Genomic DNA, 22,019 nt, shown 5'->3' on the forward strand with positions numbered 1-22,019 from the left:
AACGCAAAGCAAATGCGTACAAAAAACCAACAAGTAGTTCCAAAGGGGCACATCCCAGTATATGTAGGAGAGCAAGCTGATAAGAAGAGATATGTGGTGCCGCTTTCTTACTTAAGCCACCCTGCATTCCAAGACTTGCTACAGCAGGCTGAAGATGAATTCGGGTTTAATCATCCCATGGGCGCTCTCACCATTCCTTGCACTCAAGAAACATTCTTTAATCTTACTTCTGAACTTAGGTGCTAAGAGAAAACATAATTTTCTAACTTTTGTGGGGTTTTTTTTTTAGATCTACTTGACACCCAAAGAAATATTGTACAGGTTGATGTAAATTTTTCCCGCCCATCTGCAACATTATTCAGTGGGGTGGTACTAATTACTTATAAATTCATTGATACAGTTCTCTGATATCACTTGCCCTATTTGTGTTTGCAAATTTACAGCAATATTTTGTTTTCTGATATATTTTCCAACGACTGAGAGCAAGAAAATGTTAAAATTCTAAAAAGAAAAATAATTGCAGGGGTGGATCTAAGAACACCGACTTAGTTATTCCCAGAAATCTCAGAAAAGGTTCAGCAAAAACACACATACAATAGCACAATTGAAATACTAACTAAAATTCTGGAATTAAGCTTATCAATTGGTGCTTAAGAAAAAAAAACTCTTTATCATCTTTTAAAAAAAAAAAATACGAAGATCAATTACAACCTTATAAAGACCTAATCCGAATATATTAGTCCTTATTTATCTAAGATTTGAAATTTATTTAATTTCTGGTCGAGTTGCCACATCATCTAACAGGCTAAGAGCACAGTACATACTCTTAAAATTCTAAGAAATAATTTTCCCTACGCCAAAAACATGAACAATTTTCTACTAGTAAGCACCTGATCTTCTGAAAGAGGCTGGAAAAGAGTATGAGTGCCAATTTATATCTCGTCCCCGTTGTCTCTTTGATCCGTAAAAATAGTTTAACTAAAAAAATATTTTCGTCTACCCGTTGTCTCTTTGATCCGTAAAAAATGAATGCCAATTTATATCTCATATTGAATTATTCTTGACTTGCACTTCGGTAGGTAAGAATCAAAATTTGCATAGTCTAAGAACTTTGCTTAATAAAGGTCGTGTGGATAAACGATACTATATGCATAATTACTGTTGTTCAGGGAAAAATAAGGATTCATGGCCTTTGCATGAATTCAAAAACACACAATTAAAGCACATTTTCATTGTGTTTTTTTTTAGTGTTAAATCACACAAGCAGTATATTTCTTTCCAGATTCTCAAAAAGAAAATTTGGGAATGAGATCTTCTTGTAGTATAAGAATCTTACCATTTCCATCTTTACCTCAAATTACTCCCAACCAAAAATCTCCAGTTTACATCAATATATATTTTTATCCCAGTTTCCTTTTATTAGTCTGAAGATCCAACTTTTTGTGAAACTTTCCGTACTCCAACTCAGTAGTACTACGAATATCCGGAGTCGAAAGTGAAGTTAATTTCTCTCCTAAACAAAAGAGAGCAATCTTTTATATTCCTAAGTACTATATAGAAATATTCCTTAAATTCTTACCTTTACTTTTACTATAATTCTATAAATTAAGGTGACAAATTTACACCGCAGTGCAGAAACCACTTTGCTCTTTACTGATGGCCGATTTAAGGGTATTGCTGGTTCTGTCATTAACTCTGCATACATGTTTCGAAGTACACGGACATAAAACCAGTGGTAACGTAGGTGTCTGCTATGGGCTCATTGGAGATAATCTACCCTCTCCGAAGGATGTTGTTAGTCTCTATAAACAATACAATATCCAGAAGATGAGGATATTTGAGCCATATCCTCAAGTTCTCGAAGCTCTAAGAGGGAGCAATATAGAACTTACCCTAGGTGTTAGAAATAACGATATACCAATTCTTGCATCGGATGAAGGAGCAGCTAATTCATGGTTCATGAGCAATGTTCATCCCTATATGAACGACATCCACATATCACACATAACTGTTGGTAATGAGGTCATCCCCGGAGAATTCAGCGAATCTATTTTGCCCGCCATGCAGAATCTGCAGAATGTTCTCAACAGTAATAATCTTGGTATGTCAATTTTTATTATTCTTCAGACAGGGTAAAACATCCAGTTTTTCACTGCTCGATCTGCTTAATTTTCTCTTAAGTATATTTTTTTGACAAAAGCCTTGTTTTAGTAATTTATCAACTTATTCTGCTTGGAACTAGGTACAAGGGCAACCACTGTGGTGCATTCAGCAGTGCTAGGCACTTCTTTCCCTCCCTCGGCAGCCACGTTTTCAGATAGTTCCCGCCCATTTATAAGCGGAATTATACAATTTCTATCATCACAAAATTCCCCACTGTTGGTAAATCTCTACCCTTATTTTCCCTATGCTGCAGACCCAGAAAACATAAGATTGGATTATGCACAATTTAGAGCACATGAACCACTAATCAATGACGGAGATCTAAGCTACTCCAACCTTCTTGATGCCATGCTTGATGCTTTCTTCTCGGCAATGGAGAAAGAAGGTGTCAGTGATGTTAACATAGTAATTTCTGAGACTGGATGGCCTCATGACGGGAACAGCAATTTCACAACTCCAGGTCTTGCAGCTACTTACAACAGAAATTTCATACATCATGTTCATAACTTTGGAGGGACTCCAAAAAGGCCAGATGCATTACTACAAGGATTCATTTTTGCTATGTTTGATGAAGATTTGAAGGATCCTGGTGTTGAGCAAAAATGGGGGCTTTTCAGCCCCAATATGAAACCAAATTATAACATATTTAGTTGAATTTAAATCTTGCAACAGAGACTGAGCAAAAGGATCTCACCTTTTTTTATTATTATTATTGTTACTTAGTTAGGAGAGCAAAATTTGGTGGATGTAACCTGATTAAACTATATGGAATATTTTAATATACAACTCATAATGTTTGGGCTCTGTACTTACAGATTTTCATCAGTCCAGGGAGAGATTCCCACTACGAATTTTGCGTTGCTGATGCATGATTTCTTTGGCCAGTCTAAATTGAGATAAGCCCAGTTGTAATTGTACTGGTGGTGCCTGATTCCCACTAAATGAAGGAATAAGTTTTGGTTGAAGCCATTTTTTAACCACAAATCCATTGATTTTGATTTTTCCACTAGATTCAGATCCTTGATAAGGTAGGCGTAATCTGCGAAATAAAGCTCCAACTGCTTGACTAAGCCTGTTCAACAAGAAACGGCAGAATGAGTGGTTAGCCAACTTTTGCCAAAATTACATAATTTATTTACAATCAAGAGATATTATACTGAGCAATAACAAACCAGTTGTATCAAAGCGTCTCCAATGGCAAACCGTCAAATTAGCTTGTCATGTCACCTAAGATTTTAAGCTAATTAACTTTCTAGCTAGTTTGTATTCCAATGGTAAGCTAATGTACTAAACTAGCTTGATATTTAAATGGGTCCACTTTTATAATTAACCATTTGATTCTAATTTATTTCATTATTACTGGAATTCTTATTGGACCACTTTTTTCCAAGCGAATTTATTAAAATCAATCCAATCGTTAAGCTAGTAGCTTAAAACTTTTGTATCATAAAAGCAACAAACATTCACACTTTGTTTTTACGAAGTATAATACGAAGTATATAAATATTAGCCGTTGAGATTTAAACTCTACTCATCTAGACTTGCTAAGAACCTATCAAGGATCCTTACCCTTGCTCAAAAATTGCATTTGTTACGCGATAAAAAATAGTGACAAAGAGATTCCTTCATTTATAGCACTAAAATTCCATTTGGTACGCGCCTCCACACTTTCTTCCAACTTTAGTTTGTATTTCTCCTATACAAGGCAAATGTCTTCATTGCAATTGACACACCAAAAATTATGGTTCATATCTCCATAAGCCTTGAGCCCCCCATATAATATGTTCTCATGATAGCTCAAAAGAAATCACTTACATAAGATCAATAAATGGAAAATCTATTGAAGTGCTTATTCTACGAAGCATTACTAACCTTGCTGAGACGTTGATTGTTTTTTCTCCTTTAGGACGTGAAACATCTGTTGTCTCCACTGGCAGGGAAATAGTTATACTAGGCACCTTTGCACCTGCATTAGTATTCAAATTGATCAGAGTCAACGTCTTTCAGCTAGTTCAGTTGATATGCATTCTGCAGCTCACCAATTAAAAGTCAGATGTGGTTGTTGTAGAATAGCAACTTTTCCGAGAGATGTAGACAAACTAATATTGTATACATTCTAGATCTTTGTGGGAAATTACAATGTGTATTGATCAAGCTCGCTTCAGTTTTGCTTTTCACTTTTTTAATATAAGATCAAGCTCCCTAGGAAAAATAGCATATAGGCTTCTAGGGAAAACATGAACCTATGCCAAGATTGTGGTCTTCATTAACTTCCATTACCACTCATACCCACACCTTAAAGTTGTGACAACTGACGAGGGATAATGAGAACTAACGAAGGAAAAGACTTGCTGAACAGAGAGAACTGAAGGTGCATCACCATGGAGGCATGGACAACACATGGGAAATTCCATTCAAAAATTCAAAAAATTTGTAAGCGTTTCCTTGTAATCTTGTTCCAACAGAGTCACAAGATTACAGAAAGCAACTTCAGAAAATAGAAAACTTTTTGATTTTTGACAAAGATAGAAAACTGAATAAGCAAGAGGGTAAACTTCCTGCAGCGTATTATAAATATTACACAAATTTTTGGTATACAAGCAAATGATGAGAGAAAGCTGAAACACGGGAAAGAGATACTTTTGGGTAAATGGAAGCAATCAAGGGTCTGATCGTGTTTTTTTATAACAGAAACATGTACAGATAGAAAGTCTTAAGATTAGCAAGATGCTAGACACGACAGGATTCGTGTAAAGGATAAAGAAGAATCATACAAAGTGATAAGTAAAAAGAAAAAGATAAACATAATCGTACCTGCAGCAAGACGATGCTTGAGTCCTTTCAAAACTGTAAGGATATATACCTGAAAGATTACAGTAAACAGAACTGATTAGAATTCAACGTTAGAACGGGCGAATCCGGTGATGCAAGAAGCACACTAACACAGGCAACAATTCTCAAGCATTCCACGTTTTGATTTGTTGGGAAACAAAAGAATAGGAAACAGAGAAAAGCACCAGAAAAATCATGACAATGTCATCCACTATATGAATATAAGATATGAAGTTAACCAAATTTCATGGAATTGAGTGCTCAACCCCTTATAGATTATAGAACACACCTTTCTTCATCTATCTGACAAGTTCGGGGGGGAACAAGCATGCAAAGCATCTCAATAACAAACTGACAAGCACCCTCCCCACACTAATTAAACCCTCTTTATATACTGTTAGGATATTGTGCTAATTGTGCATAAATAATATATAATAAACGAATATATTATTCTTTTATATGATTTATTATTATATTTTACAATGCTTATATAACTTTTTTAATTATATAAACACCGTAAATAGTTAACTTAAAATTGAATGATATTAAAACTAAATCAATAGTAATTTAGTAATATCTAAAAATAACTTCTTAATTTAGAGAGAATGAAGGATGCTCTTTTATTTTTAACACTCCTCCTTGAAGAGCTTCCTCTGAACGCCAAGTTTTTCTCTTAATCGGTCAAAGCTTTCTTTCGGAAGTGCTTTTGTAAATATGTCAGCAATTTGTTCTTCATACGTACCATGAACAAGGCTGATCTTTCCTTCATTTTCAACTTCTCGGACAAAGTGATATTTTATTTTGATATGCTTTGTTTTTCGGTGTAGAACTGGATTATTAGCTATAGCAATAGATGATTTACTATCGCAGAATATCTTTGTGGGTTGTTTTTGAATTTCACACATTTCTGCTAAAATTCTTCTAAGCCATATTGTCTGATTTGTGGCTGCACATACTGCAATATATTCAACTTCTTCCGTAGATTGAGCCACAGTATCTTGCTTTTGGCTAAGCCAAGTTTCCAAGTGAAAACATGTATCCTGATGTACTTTTCATATCATCTATAGATCCAGCCCAATCACTGTCCGGATATCCAATTAGCTCCGAGTTTTTATTTGGCGTATACCATATTCCATAATCTGAGGTTCCTTTTAGATAGAGAAGAACTCTCTTAATTGTTTGCAAATGTATTTGGCTTGGTTTCTGCATAAACCTTGCTAACATGCTTACAGCGTACATCATATTTGGTATATAATAAGCTCCCAATTATGCTTCTGTATTGTTTTTAAGATCAGCATCTTCTGAATCATCTTCTTTGCTCAACTTCTCATTTTTAGCTAAAGGAGTGGATGGTGGTTTGCTATTTTCCATCTTAAACTTTCTTAAGATGTTTTGTGCATATTTCTTTTGACTTATGAAGATCCCTTCTTCTGTTTGCTTAATCTCCATACCCAGAAAATAGTTCATTAAGCCAAGATCAGTCATTTCAAATTGACTCATCATATCTTGCTTAAACGCTTCTATCATCGATAAATCATTCCCACTAATGATTAGGTCATCCAACATAAAGAGATAAGATGATAATGTGTGACCCATCTTTCTTGATGTATAAGGTGGCTACATTAGGACTCCTCTTAACCATCAATTCTACTATACCAAGCTCGTGGAGCTTGCTTGAGCCCATATAAAGCTTTCTTCAATTTCAATACTTTATCTTCTTTTCCTTCTATTAAAGTAACCATGGAAAACTACAGAATTAAAGTAACCATGGAAACTTTACATCAAAAAGGAGGAGACGAAAGGGAATAATTGAGATAATTTGTTGGAATTACAGAGATTTTGGTGGTTGTTACTGTTTTTGTATAAAGAATTTAATATCTTTTGGATACGATCGCATCCCAAATTCCCCACGCATACATCCACTAGATATCCAAATTAATACATTCATCTTTTGTAGCTTTACGTATAAAAGCTCTTCAAATTTTATGTATAAACTTAACTTTCGGTGGATAATGTAACGGCCAAAATATTTGTAAATCAAACCAGGGTTTTCCAAGCCAATTAGAGTGGAGGTAAGGGAAACTCACCTCCAAAATACCTGTGCTGGGAGTAGGGAGTCATACCCACAACCACCAAGTCACAACTCACAAGTTCAACTCAATCTCACGAAACTAAGATTAAATTGGCGATGAAAATATGTACCATTTGCACAATAGAGCTACTTCATATTGTTTCGGAAAAATTATGTTGTCCATTGTTGGGTCGAAATTGAAATGAAGTTTGTTTAAGGATGAAGTTTTAAAGTTACAGGAATTTTTTTGATACTGAGAATCACAAACATGTTCAAATGTGGAATACGGGTGATTAGTCATCATACTTCAAGAAAAAACATATACCCTTAGATTCAAACAGCAATTAACTAGATGTGTATGAACATTACATGTGCAAATAACTGTGTACTCATGCTGGTCTTGAAACTTAGCACGGGTTCGGGAAAAGTTAAATGGAGAGGTTGTAGTAGTGCAAAACGTAACCAACATTAGGAAGCGAGAGGAGAAAAAGGAGGGGGGGGGGGGGGGAGGGGAAGGGACTCACCTCTGCTATGTGAATGTTGAAATTCGTTGCATCAATTACAATGGGATTTTCTTTGAAGGAAGCACCAGGTACAATACCAAGTGAAGCAGCTTCCTAAAAGGAAAAAATCAGTCCGGGTATTATCTTTAGATGGGATAAAAAAGGCATTGATTAAGACAAACAAAATAAGAACACTGGAGCTGCATGAAATCTCCTCTAAATGTGTTCCTGTGCTTACAATAAGAGAGGGTACGCTGTTTGAATAACCAATAATGTCTGTTACCGCATGAGCATTTTAGGCAATTTATTTTCCTAATGTCTTTCCTTTATTGATGATCAGTCCGCTTCTTTTTTTTCTTTCTGACCATGACCAAAAATCAGGTTAAGCATATCATATGCAAGTAGAGAAATAATTAATGTGCTGCCTAATATAATTGTATTCTTGTTAAAAACACCAGGAAAAATCTATCCACAGCCCTAGCTAAACACCATGTACGAAAAGGGGCATGAGCCGCATGAGTCAAAATGTAATGGCCCAAAGATGGAAGGTTGAGTAGAGCTAACCTCAAATAATGAAGAAGCACGAGGGTCATATTCTGCAAAACCATCTATCAACGGAAAGAGGTTGGCACTTCTTGATGTTTCAGAATTGATTCTCAAACTCTCAATTAACCTCTTCTTCAAGGATACATCTTTTGGTAGCTGCAAGCACCCTAAAACCTGAGAAAGCATTTCCATAGAAGGGACCAAACCAGCTCCAATCATTTCACGATAAATCATTAAAGCCAAGGATGTCCTGAAGAAAACAAGAAGACAAAGGGGGAAACACCTCAGACATAATATTTGTAATCCTACGTATATGTCAGCATACAAAATAAATATATATACATATTATTATATGTATACAAAATAAATAGACACACTCGTACATGAGCCCGTGGAAAATAGGGAGTAACCTTAGCCATATGATTTAACAAGAAATAGCCTCGATTTCTCGTTGCTTATATCAGTTATATGTGCTTCAAGACCTTGCCAATTCTAAGTTACAAGAACTCAAGGGAGCCAAAGGAGTATATATACATATATTATTGATGTCAAAGTGTGGATTTTCTTATTCATAGTCAAGATTGATAATGCATTAGTTTATAAAGTTAAAATGAAATAAGGCAATGTTCACTGCACCTTATTTCGAGAACTTATTACTTACTCTTATTAAAATAAAACCATATCAGATTAGAACCAGACAAAATCTTCTTTCCGTTTGCTTGTTGTTAAACATCTTTAATTTTGTATTACTAAAAATTATTTAATTAGATATTTGGAAAATTAGATGAATCCAACAAGATGCCACTTAATAATACTCCCTCCGTCCCTTAATACTCGCACCGGTTTGACCGGTGCGGAGTTTAAGACACTTGAATTGACTTATTAATTTAATGGGTGGTACGTGATAGTGGGAAATGTGTAAGGGGTGGGAGTGGTGAGTGGGGGATGTGAACTTTGAAATGGTATTTTGTAGGGAGTAGGGGTGTAGGTGGGTTAGTAGGTAAGTGTGAGAAATAATATAATATTGGTAAAATTTTCCATTTATAGAAGCGGTGCAAGTATTAAGGGACGACCCGAAAAGGAAAGCGGTGCGAGTATTAAGGGACGGAGGGAGTAGTATTTATTTTTATATATTGCTGTACAAATATGGCCAAAGATCAGGCAAATAAAGACATAAGATCAGAACAAACCAGATGAGAACAATTTGGATATGGCCGGACCAGGTTTTAACAAATTCAGACTACAACACCTTATTCAGGTGAAGAGAACATAGTCTAAGTGGCACTATAGGTTTCTAGAATTCTTCCTCAAGGGCACGGCAGAGGACTAGAACATAGTCATTTTGTTGCTGTAAGACCGCTTCTCTTTCTATTTGTGAGTTATATAGAAACACATCGTTAAGTTTCTTAAACAATTGCGACTTGAACTTTTGCCAATGGTTAGTAAACAATTGTCCTGAAGTTTTGAGTTCCATAAGAGTAGCTAGTACAGGTCCAGGGAAGAAGTTTTGGCTAAAAGGAACTTGATTCAGCCAATTCTATGTCAATCTTTTAAGTCAAAATAAATATTAAAGCTGACTAGATAGAAGCATACAAGCAAATCAATCCAACAAGCATCTACAGGTGGATGGAATACCATTTGCTGTCAATTTGCGGCCGTCCAGATTTAAATGACAAAACAGGTTCACCAATTGTAGAAGCCTTCTCAAATCTCCGGTAGCACATTTCTATAAGATACATTGGAGCAACAGAAACCGATTACAAAGTACACCTTCTGCAACTAAAAGCTTTGAAGTAGAAAATGACACAGAACCCATACAACAATACAGATTAATAGATAAGCAATTAAGCATGCACAAACCACAAACTGCACCATCACCAACAGCATAAAATTTTAATCTGACAATATGAAACCGACATTAGATGTTTGCTTAAAAGATGAATAAGTTGTGTTGAAATATAGTGATATAAGCCTATAAGTAGTGAATTTTTTTGGTACAAGTCAGAGATTCATCATCAACATTACTACCGGCGAGTCGACGACTTTAAAAAGCTCCAGCCCAAGGCACGGTGAGGGGTCATATTACGGAGTGGTTTTTGTATAGACTTTTGAATAAAAAAAAGCAATAGCCATCTCCTACTTAACACTAATTTATATAGATACTTTCCATTTAGGGGTGTCCAAAAATCTTCTCCTTACATTTTTTCTAAGCTCATTTTTCCATGTCCACCCCCCCCCCCCACCCTCTCCCCCTCGCTGGCTCTCTCTCTTTCTTTCCTGACACTATTTATTACTATTCCACTTTGAAAGGAGGGGTGGATGAGATTCGAACCCGTGACCTTTGCGTCACTTTGACTCTGATACCATGTCAAAGGACCAACTCAACCAAAAGCTTAAGCTGATGGTTGAAGCCCCAAGATTAGTTTTATACTCTATCATTTTTGTACCTAGTCCCAACACACTTTAAACTTATTTTTATATTGAACTACTATTCTTGATCTCCGTGCCAAGCCCAAGTGAAACAACGAACAGGGGAGAGAGAGTAAGAGACACACACCAAAGAGTAATATATTAAGATTTGTACTGTTACAACTCTAACCAAGGAATATGAATCAATGTGCCCCATTTGAGTTGGTCTAAAATTCAGCCTTCAAGATAACAATTATGTGGGCTATCAACTAGGCTGCAGCCTTCAAAATAACAATTATTTGGGCTATCATCTATTCTGGGACAGATGGAGTATTTCGATCAAGAAATTAAATTACTATGATAAATTATCACGTTTTCACATTGTTGAATACAAATAGCTCAATCACAAATCAGGTAATAGTCAAATAGAAAATTATGCTAATACAATATGAATCAGATTATCATAAACATTGTATAATATAACGATTAGATTGTTTTCCATAAAGATAAACTAAAGTTAAATGTGAAATAATGATGATGCAAAGGTATGCTGCTAATAACAGAAGACTAAAGAGTGGAAGGCTTAGCTTAAAAAAGCATGGATTAGTTCCCAGATTGAAAAGAAGACTGCCTAATGATGAAATTTTGCATTCATTTATAGATCATACAAGATAGAGTCGATGAAGATTTTCTTAGACAGGTGAGGCTCTAAAACAACAGTCATTTACTCAGAAAGTCATGAGCACAGGAATTATAATTTAAATGCTTCCAAGTTTGCCCGAAATCTCAAAACTTAACTGGAAATCACAAAGGCTTTTCAAAGATAGAAATCATAGAATGTTGATTTAGCAGAACATGTCAAGGAGCAGACACTAAAATGCAATTTACTTAAAATGAAGCATGAAAATTAAATACTTTGAGAAAGGATTGAGGTGCTTGATCAAAGATAAATAACAAATTGGTTAAAGATAAATCTTTCAAACTTACTTATGAGACATTTAAAGATAATCTGGCTGAAGGAGACACCGTCAGCTTTTGCTTGAGAAAAGAGTGTGAGGCCTACTTCTAAATCATCCTTTCTGCAAAGCAAACCAAAAAACCCTCTTTCATGAATCTAGGATCCTTTCAGGAGCTAGAATAAAGTACAAGGGCATGAGATCTGATGACAAATTTCAAGGGTCACGAAAGCAGTAATATTCTGTAGACCGGCCTCTTGGGTCTTTAAGGTTCTGTCATGAAATCTAGGAAATTATTGAACATTAATATAGAGAAATTACTTTTCACTTGCCGCTATAAGAATTGAGTAAGTGATATCATTTGGGCTCAAGCCAAGTCTCTGCATTTCTTCCAGAACATCCAGAGCCTTCTGCCTTTGGCCAGCATCACCTGCAGGGAAATTTCCACATTCATTTTAGTTGAAATGGCCTTCACAAGCTTGATGATTTGCTTAGAACAAGTATCAACAAATCATTGCAACAATTATGCTGGTTTTATCCTCCCCATTTTGGCAGTATTCGATTAAGTAATTGAGTTTACAATCATACTACTTCTATTTTGTATTTGCAAAATCAAATTCATCCACTAACTAGAAAAATGATCCAAGAAAACATTTTGCTTCAGAGGACAATAACATGGGCAACTGATGGAAATTATACTATCAAATAATCCCATATTTGCATAAACCATTTTGATACACTAAGTCTAAAATATTTTCTATCTCCTAGCTATCAATTTTACACCTGAGTTCCAATCGCATTTTGCAATTTGTTCTCTTAGTTAAACATGGTCAGAAACCGGTAGGAGTTCAAATGATTTGCTGAAGCTATTCAAGAAACCTGATGAGCAGTGATGAACATCAATGATACATCTTACAATTTCTCCCAACTATTAATTTCCTCTCTGAAGGAAACCCCCCCCCCCCCAACAAAAATTCTCCATGTTATAGTGTAATTTACTAATTTTACAAAACTAACCCTCAAATTAAACAGAGGCCTGGAGAAGGCATTTTTTACGAGCTGCACTGAGTGATTGCATTTTTATTACTCCAATCGGTTTATACACCCGCAATCTTAAATTTATGCACCTCACGCCTAAGCTCCACGGCCCATATCACCTTCATCTTTTTCAAAAACTGATCCAAAATGTGATTGAGAATTTACGTTGAGACATGAAATCCATATCCCTTTCAAAAATATGAGATGTTATTGTCATTCTATAGGCACTAGGTCCATGACGACAATCAGCCAAGCAGATACGGTCATAAATTGGATAAGCCGAGGAAATTTGTTTGCCAGGGAGCACTGTTATTCATATAGAATACCAGAATATATGCAACTGAGAAAACCTTGTAGATGTCCAATCTGAGTATACTCTCTAGTCTCTATTATACTGCGTATTCTTATATGATATCTTTCCTCTATTATTTCTCTTTTTTTAAGCAGTAATCAGAAAATATAAGAAAAAGATGTTCAACTACGAAGTATATCTTTCATCAATAAAGTTCCTTTCAAAAGTTTTTTTTGGGGGGGGGGGGGGGAGGTTGTTGTGACTGCTGAAAGTAGTAACATAAGCACGCATTAGCTGAATAATAGATAACATACATGTAATCATTTCAAGCATCTATTCCAAGGCCCTATTTTAACTACAGCAAAGAGGTCTGTAAGTAAAAAATAACTTACATAGTGCGGTAATTAATGCATTCACAGTTGAAACTGTTGGTTTCAAATTCATAGCTTTAATATGCTCAAATAGCTCGAGTGCCTTCTCCCAATTCTGGGTCTGAAAACAGAGTTTTAACAGATAAATCATTCTCAAGACAAATTTTGCATCATAAATAGCATAGATCAATAAATACAAAGGTTAAAAGGTTGAAAATTAATCCCCTCCACCATATCTAAAATTACAAAGCTTCATTTTTCCATCCTGCCAGGCTGCGGGGGTTATGATGGGATTCTCTCCATCCACTCCATAAAACTGAGAAGGATACTGAAATCACTGAACCAAATCCTATAAGCTATAGGTAGCGTCGAAAAAATCAAAAAAATCTTATTATATTTGTAAGTAGATTATTTGAGAAGACGTATTCACGTATCAAACAATTCGGGTTAGGGTCGGAAATCTACTTTTTTCAGATTTACATTGTTATTTCTACTACTTTTAGTTGGTTTTCAGATTAGAATAAAAAGGTGGGTCAGGTTCTTGGTTAGGTGCAACTTACTTAATAGGCCGGGTCAAGTTTGGGTTAGTCAATGTCAATCTCACATTTTTGTTTTAAATTGAACTTTAAAGGGCATCTTTTACAAACTTTTCACGAGCTTTCAAGATTTTACGTCTATTACTGACGGGTTTTCTTTAGTATGTCTTGGGTTAGGTCAGTTTTTGAAAGGTCTACCGGTGAGTAATTTCTTGTTCAACCAACATCTCTGGGCTATTCTTATTTGTATTAGATACTTTAATCAGACATATGCTATGAATTAACATAGCTGACACCATTAACGGAAAAGTACAAAGGAGAAAGAAAAAGACTGTTAATAAACTTGTAGTTACAGAAAACGTAAATAATAGTCAAAGTCTTTGAGAGGCCTGATTCTCGTCCATATTCAGCATAATTTCCCTCTCCGTGAACTTCTCTATTTATAGAATTTCTTCCCCAACTTATTCTCCAAGACGTGTAAGTACATAACTACCTTACAAAGATACTGCCTAAAGTGCCCCTTCCTCTTACATCAGTTCATTACAATATAGTATTTAAACTTGATCAAGGAAATCAAACTAGAATCATAAATAAACCAGAGGCTCTAGGTATATATCGTACATAGATATGTAGGCAAGTCTGACATAATATTCAAACTAAATGTCTCCTGTCTTTTTTGTATTTTTTTGATAATATTGAATTGGAAAGTGTTCAAACTGGAAAGAAACCACACAAAAACCCAGGCCTGGAAACAACAAATACCTTAACCATGACATACAATTCCTAGATATCATCCTCACAAGCAACGCCCCTCAGCCAGCTAACAGAAATTGGGCCTTCAGAAACCCAAATTAGCAATCTAAAGCAAATACCTTAACTATGTCAAGAAAGGGACACCAGATAAAGGATAAATTGCGATCAGACGACTCAACCTAGAAAAATGAATATGTTCTAATATTTAGAGACCACTCCAAGAACCTCACAATACAATTTAATCTAAAAATGCTGATTTAAACAACTTACAAAGACTGAGTTTAAGAATAATTAGGGATACATACATTGCTACAGGCCCCCATTAACGAGCTGTATGCGATAATTCCTGGATTCTTCCCTTCAGTTCTTGCATCTTGCAGAACCTCAAAAGCAGCATCTAGGTTACCAGCATGCCCAGCAACATCTATTAATGCACTAAAAAACATCTGCATAAAAACATGAGAAGCTTTAATGTATGAAAATCACAAGAGCATACAAAGGCATAAAGCCATTGAGGCTCCACTTCTCCAACACTTGCCAGATTTATTAATCTTACTCATACAACAATGTAATGCAAGGATTGTATAAGTTTATGTTCTTGCTTCTTTCCTTTGTTTTTCTCTCTCAATACCTGACATGACTCTGGTACTAAAATTAGTCACTCATAAGTCATAACTTCATAAGTAAAAGTTGGATTATTCAAAAGAAAACTAATGGGAGTACTAGGAGACATAGACATAAAAATATAATGCAGTGAGCACAGAGAAAGTATACTCCCTCTGTCCAAATTTAGTTGCTACATTTACCTACTTTTGGATCTCCCAGTTTAGTTGACACATACTTCATACCTTTTATGGTAAACGTTCTCTCTACTTTTTCTCAAATGTTGCACCCCACATCTACACTTTTTCTCTCATTTTTTCTCTTTCCTTAAAAACCGTGTATCAAGTAGATGTAACAACAATTCTGGAACGGAGGGCGTGCACTCTATATTTTCAATATCATAACTGTTGGTCGTTCCTGGGAAGAGCAAAGGCGTGGGACAATAATCGTGGGTGGAGCAATAAAAGAAAGAATTTCAAATAGTTACTAATTTACTATGAACAAGACACTATGATAGCTACTGAAAACAATTCTAGTACTCCCTCCGTCCCAAAATGTTCTTTACGTATTCTATTTCGGGTGTCCCAAAATGTTCTTTACATTTCCTTTTATATTATCACATAAATACTTTAATATTCTATCAAAATTTGTGTCACGGATTATTTTAACCAATTAAATTCATTAGGGTATTTAATCTCTCACCCTTTTCCAATGGACATTAAATCTTTTCCATTTTCCCGATGTCAGATTTTTTATAAAAGTGAAAACATTATAAATAAACGTAATTTTCCTTGTTTAAAAAAAAATAGAGGAATCTCAATGCACATTAATTAGTCGTCAAATCGCGTGCAAAATACCAAATGTAAAGAACATTTAGGGACGGAGGGAGTATCTGAACTTCTGAAGTATGAAATTTGCTAGTGTAAAATAAAAATAGAAAGTTCAAGATATATACAATTGGGCCATTCAATCTAGACGGCTGCCACTTGCCCGACATACCTCATCAGGGACCACACCCTTCCTTTTCATGTCAGCATATATGTTGCATGCAAAATCCCAATCACCAGTCCGGCTACAACTATTAGCAGCAATAGTGTAAAGCTCTGGAGTTCCTTTGATGTCGAATTGCTCCATCATATCATATATTCCTTTCACTCTATCAACCTAAAAAATACACATAATTAATGACAGGATTTATAAGTGACTGATTATTATGGCAGTAAATAAATAAACAAACAAGAACAACAGTCTTGTACCGTAAATGTGATACAGTTAAGAGACTAAGAGACTCCTTACCTGACCAGCACTTGTACAAGCTCTTATCAGAGAGCCAATAGTAAAGTGATCAGGGTCGATAGGCTGTAGTTCAGATCTCATTTCTGCCAGCACGTCAAAAGCACGTTCTACTGCTCCAGACTGGCCACAAGCGGTTATAAGTGCATTGAACACAACTCGATCTGGCTTCACATTCTACTGCATTAAGGTATGCTATCAATTGGCTTTTAGAGTTACTGAGGAAGCAATGCACAGGTAGTCTAAAAATCAACCAAATTAACCTCCAGATATACAATAACAACATACCTTAGACCTTAAAATCCCATAAACACCAAAGGCTTTAGCTACCTGACCAGCTCTTGCACAACCATCAATAAGAGCTCCATATGTATGAAGATTTGGTTCTACCCCAGCATTCACCATTTCATGAAAGACCTGATGAACAAAGTCCAGAGTGAACCATAAGAGATATCAAATAAGACAAGAAAGGACAACATTGCATAGACAGACATAAACAAATAATACTCTGGACAAACAGCTGTGACTTAAAAAGGAAAAGAAAATTACAAGAGGGAAAGGAAAAAATATCTTAATCAAAACACACAAAAGAAGAGCGGAGCAGAATCTTAATAGGCAAGCCCTGTGAAGGTACGACTAATTTACATACTAGAAAGCTTTAGGAAAACGTTACTGACGAAGCAGACATACTTCAAACATTATATCAACTTTTCCACTTTTTGCACAGGTTGATATCAAGGTAGTGTAAAGTCTACAATCAGCTTTATATCCAGCCTTCTGAACCAGAAGCCAAACATCAAAAGCTCCTACAGGCACATTCATAGTTAGAGCAGAACAAAGTTGACAGCAAAAAAAGAAATTAAATTTAATTAAAACCTAAACAAATTGCCATTATAATCTTAAGCTTACCCTCTGAATCTTGTGCAGCAGAACAAACAGACATAAGCATATTGAAAGTACTAAGCGCGGGATCTGGAATCAGCTTGGTAAAATGGAAAGCTTCTTTAACAGCCTTTTGTCTTCGGCAGAAGTCAAAGAATTTAGCATGGTAAATCTGAAACCAATACATCAAAAACCAAACAATAAAATAAATTCCTAGTATTTACTAATTTAAATTGTAGAATGAAATCTTTCTGAACACAAAGAAAAGGCCAAAAAAATCGTGGCTTTACTTTATTCATATCCAATATATCTTTGTTATCCATATCTTCAAGCAACTCTATGCATTGGCTTAACCTGATAAATAAATAAAAAGGTTAGGCAGAAAAAAAACTAGAGAGAAAAGGTGGACATAATGGGAATTATATCAGCTTAGCTACAGAAGAATCCAACAGAAAAGAAGGGTAAACACCAAATCAGAACAGCCTCACCAAAATCTATGCATATATCTATCTGTATAACAAATAAAACCTCTTTTCCAGTGTCACAAAATTTGTGAATTTCAATGTCAGCAAACCATTTTCCCCAACGTTCAACTATAAATAAACGCTGTAAAACATAGGACCACAGCATAGTAAATTCTCTACCTGCCACTTTTTAGCAAGCGGTTGTACGCACTGATATTCTTAGGTATAGTGAGTTCACTATTAACTTCCGATGCACACACAGCAGGAAGATCAGAAACACTTTGGTGGTCATAAAGCAAAGAATGGGCCTTTGTGTCACTTCTTAGACTTCTTCTTACTTTCCGCACGCCTTTTCCCTCATGAAAAGAGCCTCCTTCACGGGATGCAACAGGCCCATGTTCTCTTACGCCTGGAAAAACCGAAGTCTAAAAAACAAGTCAGATATTTGATGCATAATCATGAAACTCCAAGCCATATCCCAGACCAAAGTCATGATACACAACTGATTTCTGAAAAATAATCATGTTCCACAGATATATTCAGCATAACCTGCAGTTTGGAAATAACCCTCATGCCACATTTTAGGACCAGAATTCCTCGTAGTCCCAGGAAAGTTAATTTTCGCCAACCGAGATGTTTCAGTAGATGATCCATTTATTCCTAGCAAATGCTCTGAGTTGTCTGATGCAGAGGTATTCTCATAAAACAAGTACAGCTCATCTCTACCAGATCTTGTACTACCAAGATAGCTAGAATTTTGAAGTTCAAACTCATCATGATCTTGGTGGTGTTCTACAAGATTACTGTCTTTTGTGAATCCAGTATCCACCAGAACAGACATAGCATCGTGCATTGTGTCGACATGGACTGGTGATATTAAATTCAAATCAGTCCCCACTCCATATACTACAGAATCTGATTCTTCAGTGAAGTGCACGGATGGTTGAAGGGCGTCTAATTCGGGAGATTCCTCGGGAAGAGTTAGACCTACTTCTACACTCTTTTCTGAAAGAGAAGAAGCAATGGCCCCTAGGAAGTTGGAATCAGGAAAATCTGCTTCTTCAACATCAGGTGTTTTTAGAGGTGTGAAAGAGGGATCTTGACATGACAATTTGATACCGCATACATTATCCTTTGAAGTGGTTGCTACAACTTCTGGAAGTGAGTAATTTTTGTCCTTAAGACTTTCCATGTCAAGGTATCCAGGAGATGCCTCTGGAAGTGATAGACCAACTTCTTCACTCTTCTCTGAAAGTGCAGAAGCAATGGTCCCTAAATCATGGAAACTAGAGTCAGGAAAATCTGCTAGCTCAGCATCTGATGTACCGTTAGGTGGTGCAGAGCAATCCTGATACGACAATTTTGTGCTACCCTCACTATCATTGAAAGTGGTTTCCTGGACTTCTTGTAATGGGTAGTTTGTTTCCTTAAAACTATTTATCTGAAGCTGTTGGGAAGATGCATGTGGAAGTGATAGGTCTACTTCTTTCTTCTCCATAAGCGCAGAAGCAACAGCCCCTACTCCATGAGAGTTAGAATCAGAAAAATCTGCTTGTCTGACTGCAGATGTATCTTCAGGTATTGATGAAGAGCCCTTCCATGACAAATTGACCTTGCCAACATTATCCTCGGAGATGCTTTCTCCAACTTCTGGTGATGGATAATTTATCTCCTTCAAACTTCCTATGTGAAGAAGTGCAGCATCTTTTGAACTATAGCCCACTTTCCTAGTATCTTTTTCTTCTTGTTTATACTTGGAAGTTGGAGACTATACAGACAGAACAAGAGGAAATATTCAAAACTAATTAGAAGATAAGCCTATACAGGGTACATTGGGAAAGGAAAACAGGTGTTAGGAGAGTGTACAATAGGATCTACAGTATTATACAGGTTACAATATGTGAGATTTAGATTACTGGCATTAATTTTCTGATGACTCAGATTGTTAACCAAAATAGCCACTCAATCAGAAATTTTCAGGTTATCAGTATTCAATTCAGCTAAGTATTCATATTCTGCCACGCTCAGCGTAATATTCTAGATGCAGTTCAGTATTCATATTCCACCAATACAACATTGTCCATCATCCATTACTGTTGTGCAACAGAAAATAACCGAATAAACAAGAATCGGTGAAAAGTAAAAACCAATTTTCATGGTTAGATGGAACTAAACACTAAATATTAGGATAAATTTCATATAATTTCTTCGGCATCACACTTTTTTCTTGTTAATCAGTGTCTTTTGCACCCCCTACAATCAACAATCACTCGTTCTCCCTCTCTTATAAACACCCTTACCTTTTAAAAAAAACCATCCCCCTTTTCCTCGACACCATTATGTTCATTGATGCTCGTTTTCCCCCATCCTGAAATGACCGTCTCAAGTTCGAAGTCAAAATTGCAGTAATAATGTTAACTCTTAAGCCTGTGTTGATCTAAAAAAAGTTGCAACGATACTCATTATTTTTTCTTTCAGAGTAGTTTTTTTTTTTGGACACGTGTTTGAGTAAAAATTGCAATTATAACTTTACCTACTATTTATATAATACCAAAAAGTTCTGGGAGTCTTTAATTAAAGAACTACTTCTATGAGTTCCATCCGCCTCAAACCATAAAAATTGAGGTCAAATCACACAAATGTAGGCAATCTTACTCCCACAAATGCACAAATAGCAAATACTATTTCTTTAAATTTTAACTAATTCACCTATTTCAATTCCACGGAAAAAAGGACACTCTTATAGCAAAATTCCACAATTCTTCCTTCGTAACGAACAGGTAGCAACTGTAATACATTTTGAATTATTTCTTTTTGTTGAATTTTAGCTCTACTTATGCTTCAACATTTCAACAATCACCACTGATGTCAACAATTATTAAAAACATAAATACGAAGTAACACACTGCAGTAATAGATGCGTGATTGTGTCATAAGTTCCTAAACTATATTAGGCTGCATATATCAAAACCGTTGAAAAAACAGCATAATTTTACAGCGAGAAATTGGAGAGAAAGACAGGAATTAACCTTATCGGAATTTTTCTTCCGCTTGGAATAATAGAAATTGGAGAAGACGACGGCAACGGCGGAAACCGTCACCGCTGCAACAATTACGGCAACAATCGGAAACGAGTTCAACGAAGCGACGGGAACTTGAGTGGTATGAAATCGAAGACGCTTGCATTTCCGACGAGATTTGAGCCTCAATTTAGGGGAAATTCCGAAGAATTCACTGCGAATTGATTGAATTTTTGAAATACAAAGACAAACAGAAGATGAAGATGAAGAAGATGAAGATGAAGAAAATCGTGGAATTAGGGCTAGGGTTTTTGTGGTCGGAGAGTACAAAGCTTCCATGGAAGCTGAGGAGAGAGAAAACGAGAGAGATGAGGATGAAGATGATGATGATGAAATGGAGGTTGTAAGAGAGTGGGAGTATGACTAGTTATGGATGATGAAGAAACTTTTTTTTATTTTTTTTGGGGGGTTTTGGTTGTTTGTGGATTTGTAGCTTGCTGATGTGGCACTGTTGATATCCCAAAAACGGTAGTTAGTTGATGTTTAAGGACTTTTTGGGGAATTTCTCCTATGGCGCCAAATCTTGACAACCGAAATTATTGAATTAATTTAGTGGCGTGTTAAGAACAATTCTAATGGTTAGGGATAAAGTGGTGTAGTTAAATTCGTCACGTTAAATCTTTAGCTATAATGTTTTTAAGCTATAAAGTTTATAATTAGTTGGCTACAACACTTTGTAGCTTCTTATATTACTTCATTTAATATATAATTTTATTTTTCGCTTTTTTCATGAAGTGTCCCTCAGATTTAACAAAGTGTACGTGTCGGGGATGTTGGTGAAGGGGATAATGTGGTGCGGTGATGTAACTGTGGAGAGGTTGAAATGGGGGAATGAGTTTTTGAGGAAAAGGTTGGGGACGAAGGAGAATGCTTAAGTTAGTCCTTAGTGTTTAAGCAGGATCAGAAGGTTTGTTAACTTAATAATTACTCTCTTTTAGTTTTGTTACCCTTCGTTTTATTTTCTTGTTATTTCCAGAATGCACCAAATACCCTTAAGGTTTTAAAAAAAAATAACAAAAAATGTCCACAAGGCTAACGGACGTTAAGAGTCTGTTAGCGTATGTTTACCCTTTTGCCCTTAATCAACCATTTTATCTATTAATCCTAACATTAACCTTTAATTAAAGTAATTAAACCCCAAAAAAAAATCAATTAACCCCAAAAAATCAATTAACTCCAAAAATTTTGTTGGGAAATTCTTCTTCACTTTTGCTGCTCTTTTTCTTC

General features: G+C 35.7%; 2 protein-coding genes across 9 annotated transcripts in view; one reads left to right on the plus strand and one right to left on the minus strand.

The window, feature by feature from the left end:
- LOC110805315 (pentatricopeptide repeat-containing protein MRL1, chloroplastic) overlaps nt 1-21,166 on the minus strand; it is a 32,359-nt gene extending 11,193 nt beyond the window's left edge. For 4 of the 8 annotated variants that reach the window (XR_008919464.1, XR_008919460.1, XR_008919463.1 and 1 more), the window contains exons 1-19: nt 20,742-21,166; nt 18,262-19,480; nt 17,893-18,121; nt 17,539-17,602; nt 17,276-17,420; nt 17,057-17,172; nt 16,655-16,783; nt 16,370-16,543; nt 16,073-16,237; nt 14,776-14,916; nt 13,203-13,302; nt 11,802-11,910; nt 11,512-11,603; nt 9,751-9,841; nt 8,134-8,365; nt 7,591-7,683; nt 4,978-5,026; nt 4,036-4,129; nt 2,977-3,235 (exon numbers count right to left, since the gene is read on the minus strand). Coding sequence is in view for 3 of the 8 variants with exons in the window: in XM_022010909.2 (XP_021866601.2) it covers nt 2,986-3,235; nt 4,036-4,129; nt 4,978-5,026; nt 7,591-7,683; nt 8,134-8,365; nt 9,751-9,841; nt 11,512-11,603; nt 11,802-11,910; nt 13,203-13,302; nt 14,776-14,916; nt 16,073-16,237; nt 16,370-16,543; nt 16,655-16,783; nt 17,057-17,172; nt 17,276-17,420; nt 17,539-17,602; nt 17,893-18,121; nt 18,262-19,480; nt 20,742-21,071 (3,822 nt within the window). In the remaining 5 variants the exon portion in view is untranslated. Of the gene's footprint in view, nt 1-2,098; nt 2,773-2,839; nt 3,236-4,035; nt 4,130-4,977; nt 5,027-7,590; nt 7,684-8,133; nt 8,366-9,750; nt 9,842-11,511; nt 11,604-11,801; nt 11,911-13,202; nt 13,303-14,775; nt 14,917-16,072; nt 16,238-16,369; nt 16,544-16,654; nt 16,784-17,056; nt 17,173-17,275; nt 17,421-17,538; nt 17,603-17,892; nt 18,122-18,261; nt 19,481-20,741 lie in introns of those variants that run through there. The other 4 variants (XR_008919462.1, XM_022010909.2, XM_022010910.2 and 1 more) reach the window with 4 other exon arrangements.
- LOC110805318 (probable glucan endo-1,3-beta-glucosidase BG4) lies at nt 256-3,028 on the plus strand. The gene is made up of 2 exons (XM_022010914.2): nt 256-2,101; nt 2,243-3,028. Exons 1-2 carry the CDS (start codon nt 1,657-1,659, stop codon nt 2,815-2,817), a joined length of 1,020 nt encoding a protein of 339 aa, XP_021866606.2. The 5' UTR covers nt 256-1,656; the 3' UTR covers nt 2,818-3,028.
- Nucleotides 21,167-22,019: the final 853 nt, after the last annotated feature.

This window comes from Spinacia oleracea, chromosome 4, assembly GCF_020520425.1.
Source record: "Spinacia oleracea cultivar Varoflay chromosome 4, BTI_SOV_V1, whole genome shotgun sequence".
Lineage (NCBI taxonomy): Eukaryota > Viridiplantae > Streptophyta > Magnoliopsida > Caryophyllales > Amaranthaceae > Spinacia > Spinacia oleracea.

Excerpts from the sequence above, each read along its gene's own strand:
- LOC110805318 (XM_022010914.2), top strand. The coding sequence starts at position 1,657 with ATGGCCGATTTAAGGGTATTGCTGGTTCTGTCATTAACTCTGCATACA. Across the intron at positions 2,102-2,242 it reads TCTCAACAGTAATAATCTTG|GTACAAGGGCAACCACTGTG; the intron begins GTATGTCAATTT and ends GCTTGGAACTAG.